Source organism: Stegostoma tigrinum, chromosome 1, assembly GCF_030684315.1.
Source record: "Stegostoma tigrinum isolate sSteTig4 chromosome 1, sSteTig4.hap1, whole genome shotgun sequence".
NCBI classification, from domain to species: Eukaryota; Metazoa; Chordata; class Chondrichthyes; order Orectolobiformes; family Stegostomatidae; genus Stegostoma; species Stegostoma tigrinum.
In genome coordinates this window covers 16,790,635-16,807,824 of record NC_081354.1, presented here as the reverse complement: position 1 = coordinate 16,807,824, position 17,190 = coordinate 16,790,635, and the positions used below count along the sequence as shown (strand labels likewise).

General features: G+C 37.9%; 1 protein-coding gene across 6 annotated transcripts in view; it reads right to left on the bottom strand.

The window, feature by feature from the left end:
- The window catches only part of hook3 (hook microtubule-tethering protein 3), a 92,164-nt gene that overhangs the window by 31,706 nt on the left and 43,268 nt on the right, over positions 1-17,190 (bottom strand). For all 6 annotated transcript variants that reach the window (XR_009447247.1, XM_059654777.1, XM_048522395.2 and 3 more), the window contains 7 exons: positions 11,973-12,136; positions 11,215-11,355; positions 10,203-10,404; positions 5,157-5,267; positions 4,741-4,825; positions 4,560-4,629; positions 2,198-2,338 (listed from right to left, as the gene is read on the bottom strand). Coding sequence is in view for 5 of the 6 variants with exons in the window: in XM_059654777.1 (XP_059510760.1) it covers positions 2,198-2,338; positions 4,560-4,629; positions 4,741-4,825; positions 5,157-5,267; positions 10,203-10,404; positions 11,215-11,355; positions 11,973-12,136 (914 nt within the window). In the remaining variant the exon portion in view is untranslated. The remainder of the gene's footprint in view (positions 1-2,197; positions 2,339-4,559; positions 4,630-4,740; positions 4,826-5,156; positions 5,268-10,202; positions 10,405-11,214; positions 11,356-11,972; positions 12,137-17,190) is intronic.

Genomic DNA, 17,190 nt, shown 5'->3' with positions numbered 1-17,190 from the left:
AGTTGTAAAGCGACCCAAGACTGAGTAGAATGGGCCTAAATTAGATAATCTAATTGAAATTTAAGACTCCTAGAGTGCTTGGGAGAAAGGATCAAGTTATTTCCTGTAGCTGGGGAACATAGAATTAGGGACAATTTCAGGATAAGGTGCATTCATTTAGGACTGAGACGAGGGGAAAATTCCTCAGAGGACTGTGGACCTTTGAAAGGAATCGAGAGATGGGGTGATCACATGAGAAAACTTTGAGCTTGAAGATCAACTTTGATCCTAGTAAATGGCAGAAGATGCTTAAGGGGATGTCTGGCCTGCTCCTTTGCCTTGTGGCTATTTGTTCTATTCCTTTATAGAAACTTTTTATCTGTAACATCGTCCAGTTTGGATAAATGCCACACATCCAAAATGTCAACCATTCTGTTCCACCTCAGAGACTGCCTGACTCCAAATATTTCTAGGCTGTTCTGTTTGTGCAATAGATCTCTTCTCCCATTTCCTCTTTACTGTGTTTAACAAACACAAAAAGCTGCTTTATGCTGTCACTAGTAAGTAACTCAGTTCCATCATTCCTGTACTCCCCAGTATAATTACCTAATATGTACCTAGATACAACGTATTACGAGGATATGCCAAGCATGCCAAAATGTAACTCACCAGGTAATTTAACCATCTCCCTGCAACCCTCTTGCTGGAAATCCTTTACAGGCCAGAAATTGGTTACGATGGTAAAGGTTTAGATGCAGCCACAGCCCAACTACTCTAAATGAATCAGGAAAACTATCACTTTTCCTCTGAAATCCATCTCAATTAGTCTCAGACAAATGTTGCTGAAATAATGTTTTGCAATGGCTATGGAAGTATTTTGATTTTGAAATAAAAAGTGGGTTCATCTGATGGATTAAAACAACAGCACAAAAGCACTGATAACTGCAGGACTTCCTCAAGGCAGTGCCGTGGGTCCAACTATCCTCAGATGCTTTCTCAATAACGTTCCCTCCATCATAAGGTCTGAAGTGGGACGTTCATTGACAATTCCACAATATTCCACACCATCTCAGATACAGAAGCAATCTATGCCTATATGCAGGAACATCTGAACAACCAAGGCTGATAAATAGCCTAAAATATGTACGCACATAAATGCCAAGTAACGACCATCTCCAAACAGAAAGAATTTAAAGTTGCCCCTTGACATTCAATGACATCATCACTGACGAATCCCCCACTATTAACATCCTGGAGATTGTCACTGATCAGAAACCGAACTAGTCTAGTCGTTTAAATATTGTGGCTACAACAGCAGGTTAGAAGCTACAAGTTCTGTGGCAAGTAACTCACCTGAACTTTCTCCCCAATGCTCGTCCACCATCTACAAGCACAAATCAGCAAAGTTTCGGAATATTCCCCACTTCCCTGGATGAGTGTATGTCTAACAACACTCAAGGAATCTTTGACACAATGCAGGACAACGCAGTCCACTTGATTGGAACCCTATCCACTATCAATATTCAGTCCCTTCACTACTGACAGTGACATCAAGTGTGTACCATCTAGAAGATGCATGTTAACTGCTCCCCAAGGTTCAAATCTATGACTTCTACTCCCTAGAAGGCTAAGGCATAGAATGCAAGAGAAAACCACCAGCTGCAAGTTCCATTCCAAACCTGACTATGATTTCCAAGTACAATAAATCTTCTGCATCCGCAAAATCACAAATTTGCCAATCTGTGCCAAAAACATTAACAAAAATCAGCATCCTTGATTTTTGCACAAGGGTATTGATTTGTGTTGCACATGCGCAATTTTTAATCTATTTTAATCAAGATGTGTACTCATAACTGTCATCGCTTGTTGGATTTGTCAAGAATGGAACCCTCATAAATATGAAGGAATGACTGTATATCTATCGTATCAATACTTGCTGGGTCAAAATTCTGGGACTCGCTTCTCACTTGAACTGATGGTATCCCTACACTTATTGAATTGCAACAGTTTAAGAAGACAGCACACCACCACCTTCTCCAGAAGGATTCAGGATGGGCAATAAATGCTTGCCTGGCGACAATGCCCAAAACCTGTGAGAATGTTTTTAAAAATGCTTATGTTGCATCTTGCATTAATACCATTTACTGAATTGGTATAAATAAATCAGTTTTGAGAAGTGTGCTACTATTAATTATTATAGCAAATCATCATTTCCTACCTATTCTCTGTTTCCAGTTCACTCTCCCTTCTGTTGGCATCCTCCAGCAAGCTTTGCAGTAGGGCTATCTTTTCGTTATCTGATCCCTCTTGGTTCAACTTCAGAATCTTGTTTTCATGCTGTAACCGGATAAGTTTTTCCCTGGAACAGAAATATAAAATCCAAATAATAGCACTTTCTGTAATTTATTCATAGAAAATATTCTACTAGGAATCTCAAAAGACTAAAACTCTTGACTCTTCCCACATTCTTGTAATTCTTTTATATATTCCTGATGAATCACTTTGAACACATACATGTCCATTCTATATGGGGGAAAAAAATTAACCTATAAACTCTGAAATAACAAGGTAGAGAGCTGGATGAACACAGCAGGCCAAGCAGCATCATAGGAGCAGGAAAGCTGATTTTCGGGCCTAGACCCTTCTCTGCTGTAATAGTGGCACTTTTTGGAAGAAAGAATCTGGAAAAGTAAATTGTATAGCCCAATTCCAAAATAAGCGCAAGAATAGAGAGGCACGTGGGAGTTGGATCATGTACACAAATCTTTGAAGGTGGGAAGACTAATTGAGAAGGCATTTTAAAAAAAAACAAGATTTTGAGCTTCATAAATTAAAACATACAATACAAAACACAAAGTTAATGCTAAATCTTTATCAATTATTGTTTAGTTCTCAGCTGAAACATTGTCCAACCTCTGGAAACTAATTAGAGAAAAGGGTGTAGGACTGATTTGCCAGAATTGTTTCCTGACTGAGAGAATTCAGTTACGTTGAGCGACTGGAGAAGCTACTATTGTGCAATTTACAGCATAGAAGAGAACAAAATTAACTCTCCCTGGAATAGACATGGTTTAATCAAAGAAAGCTGGCACTAATTTGTTGACAGTAAATTGTGTTTAACTAATTTGACTGAGTTTTTTGATGGATTAACAGATTAGGTGAAAGCAGATTCAACATATAAAGGTGGTTTAGGAGGGGAATGGAATCAATGTGGTTCGCAAAGGCTTTTGATAAGATGCCACATAATGGCCTACCAGCAAAGTGAAGCATATGGATTATCGTGACCAGATGAGCATGGATACAAAGTTAGCTGGATGACAGGAAGCAATAGCAGTGTAGATGTTTTTTGTACTGGAGGAAGGCAAACAGTCAGGTTCCCCAGAGGTTGGAACCACAATCATTTCTTTTCTTGATCAATATGATGTACGCTTGGGAGCACTGGGCACAATTTCAAAACTTGCAGGTAATACAAAGCTTGGAAATCAACTACAAACAGACACGTCACACTTTAAGAGACAGTCATATTGGTGAGAAACAGGGAAATGCAAAGCCGATAGACTTTAGCGAAGTACGAATTGATACGTTTTGGTAGGACAACAAGGAGGCAATATAAAGCACAGAATACATTTTTAAAATTAGTGCAGAAGCAGAGAAATACAGGGCTATACATGCACAAAACACTGAAGGGACAGGCCAGGTTCAGAAAGCAGTTAATTCATGGGAGATTCTGTGCTTTATAAATAGAATCAGAGTGCAAATGCAAAGAAGTTGACAAAAAACATATGTAAAATATTTGATCAGGCTAAACTGGAATATTGTGTCCTATTCTGGACACAACACTTTCAGATGGATGCAAAGATAATGGAGAAAGTGCAAAAAGATTTGAAAACAGTCCAGGTACAAGAGGCTTATTACATGAAGATGGTGCTATTCTGATGCTATAGGAGATTTACTCAAGCTGTTCAAAAGCGTGACAAACCTGGAAGAGGTGTATAAAAACCTCTCTCATTGGTAGAGTGTCAGAGAACCAAAGGGCTCAAATATAATGTGAATGATAAAAGAACCGGAGGTGATTCTGTTGATGATCTCTGATGAATAGTCAAGGGACTTAAAACATTAACTCTGTATTCTCCCTGCAGATGCTGCCAGACCTGTTGAGTTTCTCTAGCAATTTCAGCTTATTTTGTTTAAAAATCTCCACCATCTGCAGTTCTTTGTTTTATTGTATACAATTATGTCATAGCTCATTTATTGCATTTCACTGTATTCTGAGAACTGAGAACTATGAAGCCTACAACTACCCTGAGAACTATAAATCATTCGGATCAGGTCTTTTACAATTCATATCCACAAAGAGTCCTGAAACGGCAAAAATAAAACCCAAGAGACTTCAATCAAGTTAGGGAAACAAACAGGATTGGAAATGAAGGTACACAGCTCATCAAATACAAAACTAATGAAATTGAATCTGAATACAACAGATTCACAGATTAATTTCTTCCAGGCCTATATTAAATCACATTACTTACTTTTGAAAGAAATATATTACGATCATTGAAAAAATTAGGACTTTTATATACCTGATTTCAGGTGTGAGTATCTCTGCTGCTAAACTGTCTGGTGCCTCTTGACTGTTGATTGGAATAAGACCTAATGGGAATATAACACTTACTATTAGGCATGATTCAAATACTAGCATTGAATCCCAAATAGTGTAGCAGACAATCTCAAACAAAATAAAACAAAGCTTTTGCTACAGACCGGCTGAAAGTTGGCCTTGATGCACCTGAACACATCGCAGTTCTTCAATAGTTTCTTTCAAAGAATCTCTCTCGGTTCTTAACCTCTGCAAAAATATTTGAGTTTTAGATAGCTTAGAAATGACAACATAGATTCAGAACATCTTGAAATTGCTTACTGTGAATTTAAAATAAGTTCAAGTACAAAAGTGCTTCTCAATCTTGGGCACAAAAGTTCAACTTTCAGAAAACTGATGTCATGATTCAACTTTAAATGTTGTTTGTAAGAATAAAACTGTCATTTTAAACAAGCAAAACACACGCATGAAGTTTATAACATTCGTCCATGGTTTGACAAGGTAGATTCTTGTTTCAAATGAAACTCAGAAGTCAGAATTTCCTTCCAAAATCTAAAATGAAATTGAAAAGCAAACTTGCTTCTTTTTCTTTTTGAAGAGTATCCACTTTTTCCTTTAGTCTTTTATATTCAAACTCCATTTTGTCTGCCTTTTTGGACTCCTCGGACAACCTGTTTTGAAGCTCAAGAACCTACAAAGATAAAAATTGAATAGGGTTTAGAAATTAATTATTCAAAAAACATCCCTCCACAGTTATTTAGTGCCATTTGAAATACAATAACTGAAAAACCAAAGGGACAGTAACCGACAAAAATTCCCCCAGTGGAATATTATGGGGAGACATCCTACCAAGTAACTCTCGATTGTTTACAGGCATTTCACAAATTTAGAGTAAACAAAATCAATCTAACTTAAAGAACTGAACTTTCAGCAACCAAAAATACGCCTATAGATATCTTATTTACTTAAGGACATTATAACAACTGCTGTCACTTAGCCATTTGGAAACTGAAATGTTCAGAAAGTAGAAATAACAGTGTGGAGCTGGATGAACACAGCAGGCCAAGCAGCATCTTAGGAGCAGAAAAGCTGATGTTTCGGGCCTAGACCCTTCATCAGAAAAGGGGGAGGGGGAGAGGGTTCTGAAATAATAAGGGAGAGAGGGGGAGGTGGATCGAAGATGGATAGAGGAGACAAGACAGTTGCAGTGGGAGAGAAATCCGCTGAGGTTTGTCCAGAGGGAGGAGGATAACTTCTTCAGGTTAGGCATCCCTGGAAGAGGCTTCGCAGTGAGATTAAAATTGTATCAGAGATAATGGGAACTGCAGATGCTGGAGAATCCAAGATAACAAAGTGTGGAGCTAGATGAACACAGCAGGCCAAGCAGCATCTCAGGAGCACAAAAGCTGACGTTTCAGGCCTAGACCCTTCATCAGCAACTCTCTTGTCTCCTCTATCCATCTTCGATCCGCCTCCCCCCTCTCCCTATTTATTTCAGAACCCTCTCCCCCTCCTCCTTTTCTGATGAAGGGTCTAGGCCCGAAACGTCAGCTTTTGTGCTTCTAAGATGCTGCTTGGCCTGCTGTGTTCATCCAGCTTCACACTTTGTTATCTCGGAATGTCCAACATCTGCAGTTCCCATTATCTCTGTTCAGAAAGTATTCATTTTTAAAGTACTTTATATTTTAGTTTTATTTTGTATTGTAGCTTATCTCTTATGAACTATTGCATGGTTTTACTCGGGGAATGTCTTTGGGTCAAATCGCTAAAATGCAATGAAGACTGTGATTTGGGCCAACCGGGGAACCAATACAAAGTCACAAATTCTGCAGAAACCTTTTCAGTGATGGGTGTTGTACATGACTCACCAACTGTATCATGGATATATTCTGATGAAAAGAAATGGCTGCAGTAGAACACACCCAAGTACCATATCAGACAATCTAAAGCAAAATGAAGTAATGAACTTTGAATTTAAATTCCTACAGTATGGAAATAGAGAATTTGGCCCAACAGGTACACATCCCCCCTATCCTATCCCTCTGACCCTGCATTCCCATGGCTAATCCACCTAAACTATGTATCCCTGAAGGGCAATTTAGCATATCTAATCCACCTGACCTGCATATCTTTGGACTGTGGGAGGAAAACCACACAGACACATGGACAATGTTTGTATGGAGTTTGCAGAGTCACCCAAGGCTGAAATTGTACCCAGGCCCCTGGCACTATCAGGTAGCTAACCAGTGAGCCATCATGTCACTCTTTTGATTTTGCTACAGGCCAGCTGCCAGTTATCATGTTCAAAAGCACTTTCTAATTTGAAAGAAAAAGGCATTGTCCTCATAGTACTTCTGTTTGAAATAAAGTTAAATATACAGCTTTTTAAACATTTGCAATTATTGCAATTTTTCATCAGATTTATGAAAATAAAAGAATAAAATGAACAATGGCATTAATGCTTACCGAATGATTATAAGCACTTAATTCTTCAGGTTGATTTATGAACACTCTCCTCCTACACATTTCTGTCTAAATACCAACTTGAGTAATTTTAGTTATATTAATTTCATTTACAGCAAAGATTGCATGTCTTGTAAGATAAGACTATCAGTATTTGAGGACTGGAAATTGTCATGTTTAGGGATGGTGGCTGCTATACATCAGAAAAACAGTTCTCACAGCACTCCCTCATTACCGATCTGTTCTCTTTTCAGGCTGGTAGGCCCAACTTCTGAGGAAGGGTCTCTGGACCCAAAGCTCTAATTCTCATTTCCCTTCATAGATGCTTGCAGACTTGCTGAGCTTTTTCAGCAACTTATGTTTTTGTTTTGGTACAATACTTGTGGATCAGGAGGCCGAAAGTTAGAATTTGGTGTTTGTAAAATACGAAGGGGGAAGTATGGAAAGGGGGATGATGTGCTTTTTCATGCTTAGAGATGTAAAATCGATGTCTGGGAGCAGCAGCTTGAAGGTTTGCAAGTAAACAGAGAGCACCCAAATTTAAATATTTCTATCAAAAGGCCATACAGTTAGCAGGCCAAGCGGATGCTTTGTTTTGTTACCAAGACAACGTGTTTTTGAATTTAGCCAATTTGAAGCAGGCACTCAGATACCAAAAACCAATCAAATTTAAATTTGATGGTTTGGACAACATAGGACAAATCCTAGTGTAAGAAACCAAATATGTCATCAAAGGTATAAAAGAAGAGGGCAGATAGACAAAGACAGGAGAGCTAACTGCCATCTACCAAAGTTAACAGCTCTCACGTGAGAATCGCTGGCTCTCTCAGTCTTGGAGAAAGCACCATCTAAAGAATAAAGGTACCTGCAGCACAACTAGTTAATATTTCTGACAGAATAATGGATGAAGAAGGCATTCCTGACAGAACGTTCGACGGGGAAGCCACAGAACATTCCAGAAGATGCATAACCCGGCTGTAATTTCAAGAGATACCAGGAAGTGCAGATGCTGGAGAATCTGAGAATACAAGGTGTACAGCTGGATGAACACAGCAGGCAAAGCAGCCTCTGAGGATTTCAATATATAATTTCAAGAGACTAAATTATTTGTTTTTGGTTATTTTACTTAAGTGAACTTGTATTTATTGGAACAGCACGTCATTAGAATCTTGTTATGTTCAGAAATAGTTAGTCATTAGGAGAAGTTCATTCATTGATCGTAGAATGAATGTTAGGGATGTATTTTATTTAACCATTAGAAGTTGTTGAAATGCAGGTTACATCACTTTTCATACTCCTTTTACAGATTATAGGGTGAGGTGCTTCTCTTTGGGTGTTTCAGTTTTAATTCTCAGAAAAAGGGGTCAACCTCCGCTTCATAACAGTTTCCATTTTAGTTTCATTTTGTTCCAGCTTATCTCTCATTTATCAATCATATTGAAAGAAACATGCTTAATACGAATGATTACTCACTCTAATAATACTGACTAACCTGTTGTTTGTTCCAGGCTTTTCCATTTTTGTTTCTATACATTGCAGCGTTTTAGTTTGATTACTCACAAGAACATAAGAACCAGGAGCAGGAGGAGGCCACGTGGCCCCTTGAGCCTGCCCTGCCATTTAATAAGATCATGGCTGATCTTTTTGAGACTCAGCTCCACTTACCCACCCACTCACCTTTACTGTTCAAATATTTATCTAGCCTTGCCTTAAAAACATTCAGTGAGGCAGCTTCAACCATTTCACTGGGCAGGGAATTCCACAGATTCACAACCCTTTGGGTGAAGAAGTTCCTCCTGACCTCAGTCCTACGTCTGCATCCCTTTATTTTGAGGCCATGCCCTCTCGTCCTAGTTTCACCTGCTAGCGGAAACAACTTCCCTGCCTCCACCTTATCTATTCCCTTCATAATCTTATACATTTCTATAAGATCTCCCCTCCATTCTTCTGAATTCCAATGAGTATAATCCCAGTCTACTCAGTCTTTCCTCATAATGCAACCCTCTCAACTCTGGAATCAACCGAGTAAATCTCCTCAGCACCCCCTCCAGTGCTAGTATATCCCTTCTCAAGTAAGGAGACCAAAACTGTACACAGTACTCCAGCTGTGGCCTCACCAGGACCCTATATAGCTGCAGCAAAGCCTCCCTGTTTTTAAACTCCGTCTCTCTAGCAATTGCAGACAAAATTCCATTTGCCTTTTTAATTACCTGCTGCACCTGCAATCCTACTTTTAGCTATTCATGCACAAGGACACCCAAGTCCCTCTGCACAGCAGCATGCTGCAATTTTTTTACCATTTAAAACATAGTCCATTTTCCTGTTATTCTTACCAAAATGGATGACCTCACACTTATCTACATTGTACTCCATCTGCCAGACCATGGCCCACTCACTTAGACTATCTATATCCCTCTGTAGACTTTGTGTCTTCTGCCCACTTTGCTCTACCACTCACCTGAGTGTCATCTGCAAATTTTGACACACCACACTTAGTCCCCAACTCCAAATCATCTATGTAAACAACTGCGGTCCCAACACTGATCTGTGAGGCACACCACTAGCCACCAATAAGAAAAAAAGCACCCATTTACCCCTACTCTTTGCTTTCTACTGGTGAACCAATCCTCTACCATGCCAATACATTACCTGTAATACTGTGCAACTTTATCTTATGTAGCAGCCTTTGGTGTGGCACCTTGTCAAATGCCTTCTGGAAATCAAGATACACCACCATCCATAGGTTCCCCACTGTCCACCATGCAAGTAATGTCCTCAAAAAATTCCACCAAATTAGTTTAACGTGACCTACCCTTCATGAACCCATGCTGGGCATTCGCAATGGGACAATTTATATCCAGATGTCTTGCTATTTCTTCCTTAATGATAGATTCAAGCATTTTCCTCACTACTGAAGTTTAGCTGGCCTATAGTTACTGCTTTTTGTCCACTTCCTTTGTTAAACAGTGGCATCACATTGACGCTTTCCAATCTGCAGGAACCACTCCAGAGTCCAGTGAGTACTCCTAATATTCAGATCTTACCAAGAATGTTACCTTTTACATTTTTTGTACTACTTAAGATATATCTACCTTTTTACTGTGACATTTCATAAAAAGTCTTTGATTAGAAATTCCTTCAGCATTATTCTGCAATTACATACCTGTCTCTTGTATGTTTCTAGTTGGGCTCGTGCAGCATTTGCTTTTCGTAACTCCTCCTCTAGACTGACTGTGTTCTGCATGTACATTGTGTTCTTTTCCTCCAGAAGCTTCACCTGCCGACGCAAGTCACCCAAATCTTCCAGCTTCTTCTTATATGACTCTACCATACCCTCCAACTTAGTCACTTTATCAGAAGAGTGCCTAGAGGAAAGAACTTGGATTTATAGAAGACCTTGCACACCTTTGTAACATACAAAAATACTTTACAGTCAAATAGTTCCTTTAAAATATCAGTATCTAAACTATGTTCAAACTGTAATATAGCTGTTCAAACAATTGGCAAATAAAAAAACTGTCTAAACATCAGATAAATGATTGGAGGTGACAAAGTTGTATTTCATCGTAAGAGATTTGTATAAACTATTTAAACCAGAAAATACGCAATAAAGAAACTTGATAATTATGCTGCTAAGCAGAGAATGAACTTATCCTGGAGGAAACATTGATTGTTGAGGTGTTTTTAATTGATTATAGAATATTAGATGTATTAAATGAAACTTTGATAGACATATGAAACAACTTCAAGCAAGGACTGAAAGCATAATCAGGTATTTACAGTTTATTTTCTGACATGTTCAAGTAACGTGGAAATTCTGTTGTTGGATTTCGTGTCAAGCAACTCACAAAAAGATTCTGTAAGCATCTAAGGAGAAGTAATCGTTGTAATATAGGGATTGACAATTACTTCAGTGAGCATTAATAATGGAAAAAATTAAACATAAGCCTTCTAAAAAGGCTCAAGCAATAAGCGTCAATAAACAATAGTTTTTAATTCAAGAATTTACAAGCAATGTACTAAATGTCAAGGGAAACACAAACAAGAAAAATCTGCAAGGAAACTAAGATTTGGAGGACAGAGATTGTTACTAAAGGCAACTGAAGAACTGGTGTATTTAAAAAAAAGAGAGCTATACATCAAAAGAATGAGAAACAGGAGTTAAATTTGGTTACCTAAGCACATCCATTTCATCCTTTAAAGACTGGGCTTCTTCTGCAAGGCTAGTAAGCTCGTCATTCTGCTGCCGTAATTCTAAAACTTCTTTTTCAAGTTCCTCACATCGAATTCGATAATCATCTTTTGCTGCTTCCAATCTGAAATTCACAAACATGTAAAAAGAACATCAAGATACAAGTCATTGCAAAGACGTGCAAATATCCAGTTAGAGTACTGCAACAACTTAGTATTACTACAGATGATTCAATGTCTTGGACGTGTCAGCGAAACAAAATGGAACTGTCATTGTCATTTTTTTGTCAAAGCATCACGTGCATATTGATTCAAAGATATTAGGTTTTAAAGAATTAAACATTCCTACCCTCCAGTGACAGAAATAAATAAGTCCTTACTTTATAAACAGTTAAGCAAATAGACTTTCAGCTGGCAAGAAACCCCAAAGATCAAAAGATCCCACAGTTTTAATTGGTCAACTATATCAAAATTAGGCAACTGCATCACAGCTAGAGGTAACCCTATTGTTTGGATCATGATGGTGGGAGGGTTGCAAAAAAATTCTCAGTTGTTAGTTTCAAGTAGCTTTTGTAAGATCTGTGACCATATTCTTCATCCAACAGTCTGCTGTGGCACCCTCCACCATGAGGTATTCAGAAGTATTGTGAGAAACTTCATGACAGTGAGAATCCTAGGATTACTAAGAAAGGAGCTCAATACTTCATATGTTTGAAATGTGATGTAATTTTGTTATGAATACCTAAAAGTCTCTTCCTGTAGTTGTTCCAACTGAGTTTGTAGTTGAAGGTGTCTACGTCCTGCTGGGCTATTCGGATCTTCAATAGAATCAGATTGGTTGAGGCGCTCCATAAGAGCTTGGTTTTCTACTAGTAAACTGCCTTTTTCTTCTTGTAGAGTTGCAACCTGTACCATTTAATGGAAAATAAAGTTGTTCTTTGATAAAGATCATACAGAAAATCTAAGATCTGCTATGTATTTCCTTCTAAAAATACTTCACAATAATTAAAATCAATACGTCAGTAACAACTTGCACTTGTATAGACTCTTCAAAATATTTAAAAAACCTGAAACCTCTCTCAAAGCATATTAAGATAAAAAAGCCAAAACAAGAGGGATTACTGTGGGAAACTAAATGTTGTCAATGCATTAAGGTGCATCATAAAGGAGGAACAATCAGATGGTTTTCAAAGGGAAGTCCTGAACTTATGGCCAAGGTGGTCTGAAGAATTCCTGACAAGTCACCGGTTTACATTACTAAAGTATTTGTGAATTATGACCATAATTCCATCACATTTAAAACTGCCAGTGACAAAAAGAGGTGGGACTCTTAGCATTTTCCAGTTTACAGTGTCACTAGTTCTCTAAAAACCTTCATTAAAATGATAAATATAAGTCTGTCTGCACTGCCATGCTCTGGCTGGTCCCTCAGCAATTTTGCCATCTGACAGTCTACTCCAGCAGACATTTTGTTAAAAGGTGAGTTGGGATTTCTCTGCTTCAGTTTATTTTCCAAGACATGAAAGCTTTCAATTTTAAACAGGTTTGAAATATGTTTTATATATCATCAGGACAAATCTTAAAGTTATAAGAGCTTCTTTCACTTTCTCTCTCACCCATACTTGTATGCACCCATCCAATAACCTGTCTCCCTGTTGTTCTCTCCAAGACCTTTATTTCCACATCATGCTCGGAGCTAACCTACAATAGCAATTAACACCACAATCTCTCACCAAATGCACACTATTATCCCGAGTAATGACCCATACAAATTTCTGTCACTCCACACTCATCTTCAGCAATCCAGCAGTAAATTAGAAGTTTGATTTTTAAGAAAAAAGTACACATTACTTTTCAGGTGTCTACTAAGCTCGCTTTCAAACATCAGTGAGATATCTTTAATACAAGTTTGTAAAGCTACCCAGCCTTCCCCCATTCTTATCACAATGGCATATGTTTCAGCTCCCTCCTTGACCTCAACTCTCCCTACCTCCTTACCCTACAACAATCAGAGAACTATGCATTCCTCCAATTCTAGCCTCTTGTAATAATTTGACTGTGAACAATAGTTATGGTTTCAGCATTTAATCCAAAAGCTTGAGACAAATACAAGAAATACTGGACTGATTCAGCAAGTCTGGCAGCAACCATGGAGAGAGAAACAAAGTTAGCGTGTTGAGTCGGGTAAGAATGTTCTTCAGAACTAAGTTTCCTGGAGTTGTGTTGACTTTAAGTTCCCTCAATTTCTTCAATATTTATAAATGATAACTCCAATTTCAACCTTTTGGGGTCTCCGCTATTTTCAGAAGTTTTTGGAAGAAGAAATTTCACTTCTATTTTCTTATTCCTTATTATAATATCTCCTGTTTCTGCTTGTAAGAGACCTTTATTTACTTTAGCTAATTTCCTTTTTGCATACATATTTAAACTTTTACAATCTGTTTTTGTGCCTTTTGCTAGTTTGCTCTTGTACGCTATTCTATCATTTTTTAAAATCATTATTTGCTAAATTCTAAAATTAGGACACATCAGGTGCACTACTCTTTTTGGCAATTTTTGAAGCTTTTCCCCCTTAATCTTATACTATCCTGAACTTAGAATCATAGAGTCCCTGCAGTGTGGAAACAGGCCTAACAAGTCCACACTGACCTTCCAAAGAGCATCGTATCCAGACCCAGACCCAGACCCAACCCCCCTACCATATTCCTGTAACCCTGCATTTCATAGAACTAGAACAGTACAGTGGTTGTGCCGAACTTTTATCCTAATCCTAAGGTCTTTCTAACCTCCACCCAATTGAACATAGAACAGTACAGCAAAGTACAGGCCTATCGGCCCACGGCTAATGCACCTAACCAAACATCTGAATACTATGGGCAACTTAGCATGGCCAGTCCACCTAACTTGCATATCTCTGGACTGAGAGGGGAAACTGGTGCACCTGGCAGAGCCTCACGCAAAAACTGAGAGAACATGCAAACTCCACACAGACAGCTGCCCAAGATTAGAATCGAACCCTGGTCCCTGGCACTGTGAAGCTACTCAATGGTTAGCACTGCCTCCCTCTAATAACTTCTGTTATTATCCACAGTTGGACCACTTTTCCTTCTTTTTTAAAAACCAGCTGCATTTTGTTGAAAATGATGAATGAATTATTTGAGTTTTCATTGAATAGCTACAATAGTTTCTTGTAATTTAATCCCTAATCTATATCGGCCAACTTGTTTTTCATAACAATGTGATTGGCTGTACTCAGATTTATAATTCCAGTTGTGGATTTAAGTTAATTCATCTCAAACACAATGTAAAACTATATTGTGATCACTGTCTTCCGAAGGTCCTTTTACAATTCTCACTGCACAGTATTAGATTTAATATAGATTGTTGCCCTGCTGTTTTACCTTACTGATCATACTAATCTAAACTACCCTACAACATTTTATGAACTCATTCTTTAAAAGTATTTCTGCAAAATTTGGCTTTCCTAGACTGTATGAAAATTGAAGTGCCCTATGATTTAACATTGCTACATTGATCTCTAATTTCCTGATTAATAGCCTATCTGACAATATAATTACTGTGAGGAAGTTTGTAAACTACAGCAACCTATGTTTTCTATCTTCTTTCCTTAGCTCAACCCAAACTAATTATCTGCTATGACTTTCCAAATTAAGGTCTTTTCTTACTGCAACCACTGTGTCATTTTTTGATATTAGGGCTACATCCCTCTTCTCCTTTTTCAAAATGCCTAAAAGTCTAGTATCGGGAATAGTTAGTTCTCAATCTTGATCACTCTGTAACCACATCTCTGCAATACCTATAAGAACAAACCCATCAATTTCTAGCTCTACAAATAATTCAGTGATCGTGTTGCAGCTGTGTTGCACAAGAATCTTTTTCCTGATGCCACTATTAAGCTCTTTGAAGATAAAAGCAACATATTTATGAAAACAAAACTGATCATATATTAGGAACTGTGTATTCAGAATCCCACGGTTACTGGTACTCAAATATAAAACAGCAAATCCTCTGAATGAGGAGAAATAAAAGTGGAAAGATAATATATTACTGAACGCCGTCAGTAAGATCATGAAAACATCTGCCTGTGGGATTTTCCATTTTAAATATGATCACACTTATAATGAGATTTCTACATAACAATTTTCATGTGTCACTCATTTTATATTACGCGATCTTTTCAATTAATGTCAGTGACTCTAGAATAGTTACTATACCAAGCATTTAGGATATCGTGTGAGCCAAGCAATGTCTTGTCTATTTACTTCAACTTGACGTTTCAGAGGGATTAAAGTGAACACATGATTAAAGCATGCTCATATAAGCAAATTTGCATTGCTCCAAGCCTGCTAATTTGCTGCCAAAATTGATGTCAATTTTAAGACCAAACAGACCACTGATGAGGGGTCAGATAGGTTAACTATATGTCAGGTTCGGCACTAAAATTTTAACAATCCTTTGCTTGAGCCAAGTCTTTTGCTGTTTTTGTTTTATATTTCCATCTTTTAAGTCCGCCGCACTTCAGAACATAAACAACATTTCCTAAAGTCTACAACTGGGAAAGAGAAATCCTTACTAATCTTCCCGCCATGCCTTCTTCCAGATTTCCTGTGCTGTTCCCATGCTGCAGCCTTCTTATGCCATACAATAACAACATCAACCAGTACATGCATTGTACCTTTGGTATAGTAAGTTGTCCTAAGTTAGGACTAATAAGTGCAATCGTACAAATAAATAACTTCAGTTAATGAATTAAATATTAGAAAACGCGATTAAAAGCTTGAACAAGATGCAAGTTTAAGTAAAAAGAGAAAGCGCTGGAGAAATTCAGTAGGTCTGGCAGCATCTGTGGAGAGAGAAAAACAGAGTTAATATTTTGAGTCTGCTATCAGAACTGATGTTTCTCTCTCCGAAGATGTTTCGAGACCTGCTGAATTTCTCTAGTACTTTGTTTCAATTTCTGATTTCAATTTCAGATTTCACAGTACTTTGGTTTTAGTTGAGGTTTTAGGGGAATATTTTGGAGGAGATAGGTTAGAGCTTTAAAGACAGAGAGTTGGGTCTGTCTGATTAAAAATATTGTGCCAATGGCAAAATGAAAAAAACAACCCAGTCATAAAGGAATTTAATGAATAATTAGGACTAACGTTAGGAAAAAGACTTTGAGACAGGATTGAATAACTTGTCATTCAAGGTAATGAAGAAATGGACTTTGGCATTTACTTAATCAGTAGAAAAGGAAAGACGGAAAGCAGAACTATGCTTGGTGTACAATATAATCACAAGAACAGATCAAGCATCCTAGATCAAGGGTCTAGTGAAGACAAAATTTAGGACAGAACTCTACTCCCTTTGTTGCCAAAGTTGATAAACTTGATCTTGCTTTGGAAAGTATTGAAGCCAATGAATACTGACATATAGAACAGAACTCTCAACCAAGGGTCCACATGAAGATTTCAAGGAGGCCATTGTTGTTGTATACTGCTTCCTCGTCATAGATTATCACAGTTTGAGATACATCTGGAAGATCTGTTGCTACAATTTTCTTTCCTGATAGGGATCTACAGAGTTTATTTGATCTTGAGATACAAGAAAACCTTTTGGTATTTTAATAACAATTAGATGTTAGAGATGATGCTGCAGTGGCCAGCACAGTCAAATGTTAACATGGTAGGGGAGTTGATGGCCTAATGGTTTATTGCTGCACTATTAATACAGAGAACCAGAAAACATTCTGGGAACCTGAGCTCGAACCCTGTCATGGCAAGTGTTAGAACTTGAATTCAGTTTTTAAATTAAGACTCTAATGATGACTGTTGTCAATTGTCGAAAAAACCTTTCCTTTAGGGAAGGAAACTGGCATCCTTATCTAGCCTGGCCTACTTGTGATTCCAGACATAGAGTAACGTGGTTGGCTACTAACTGTCCTCTACCCAGCAACA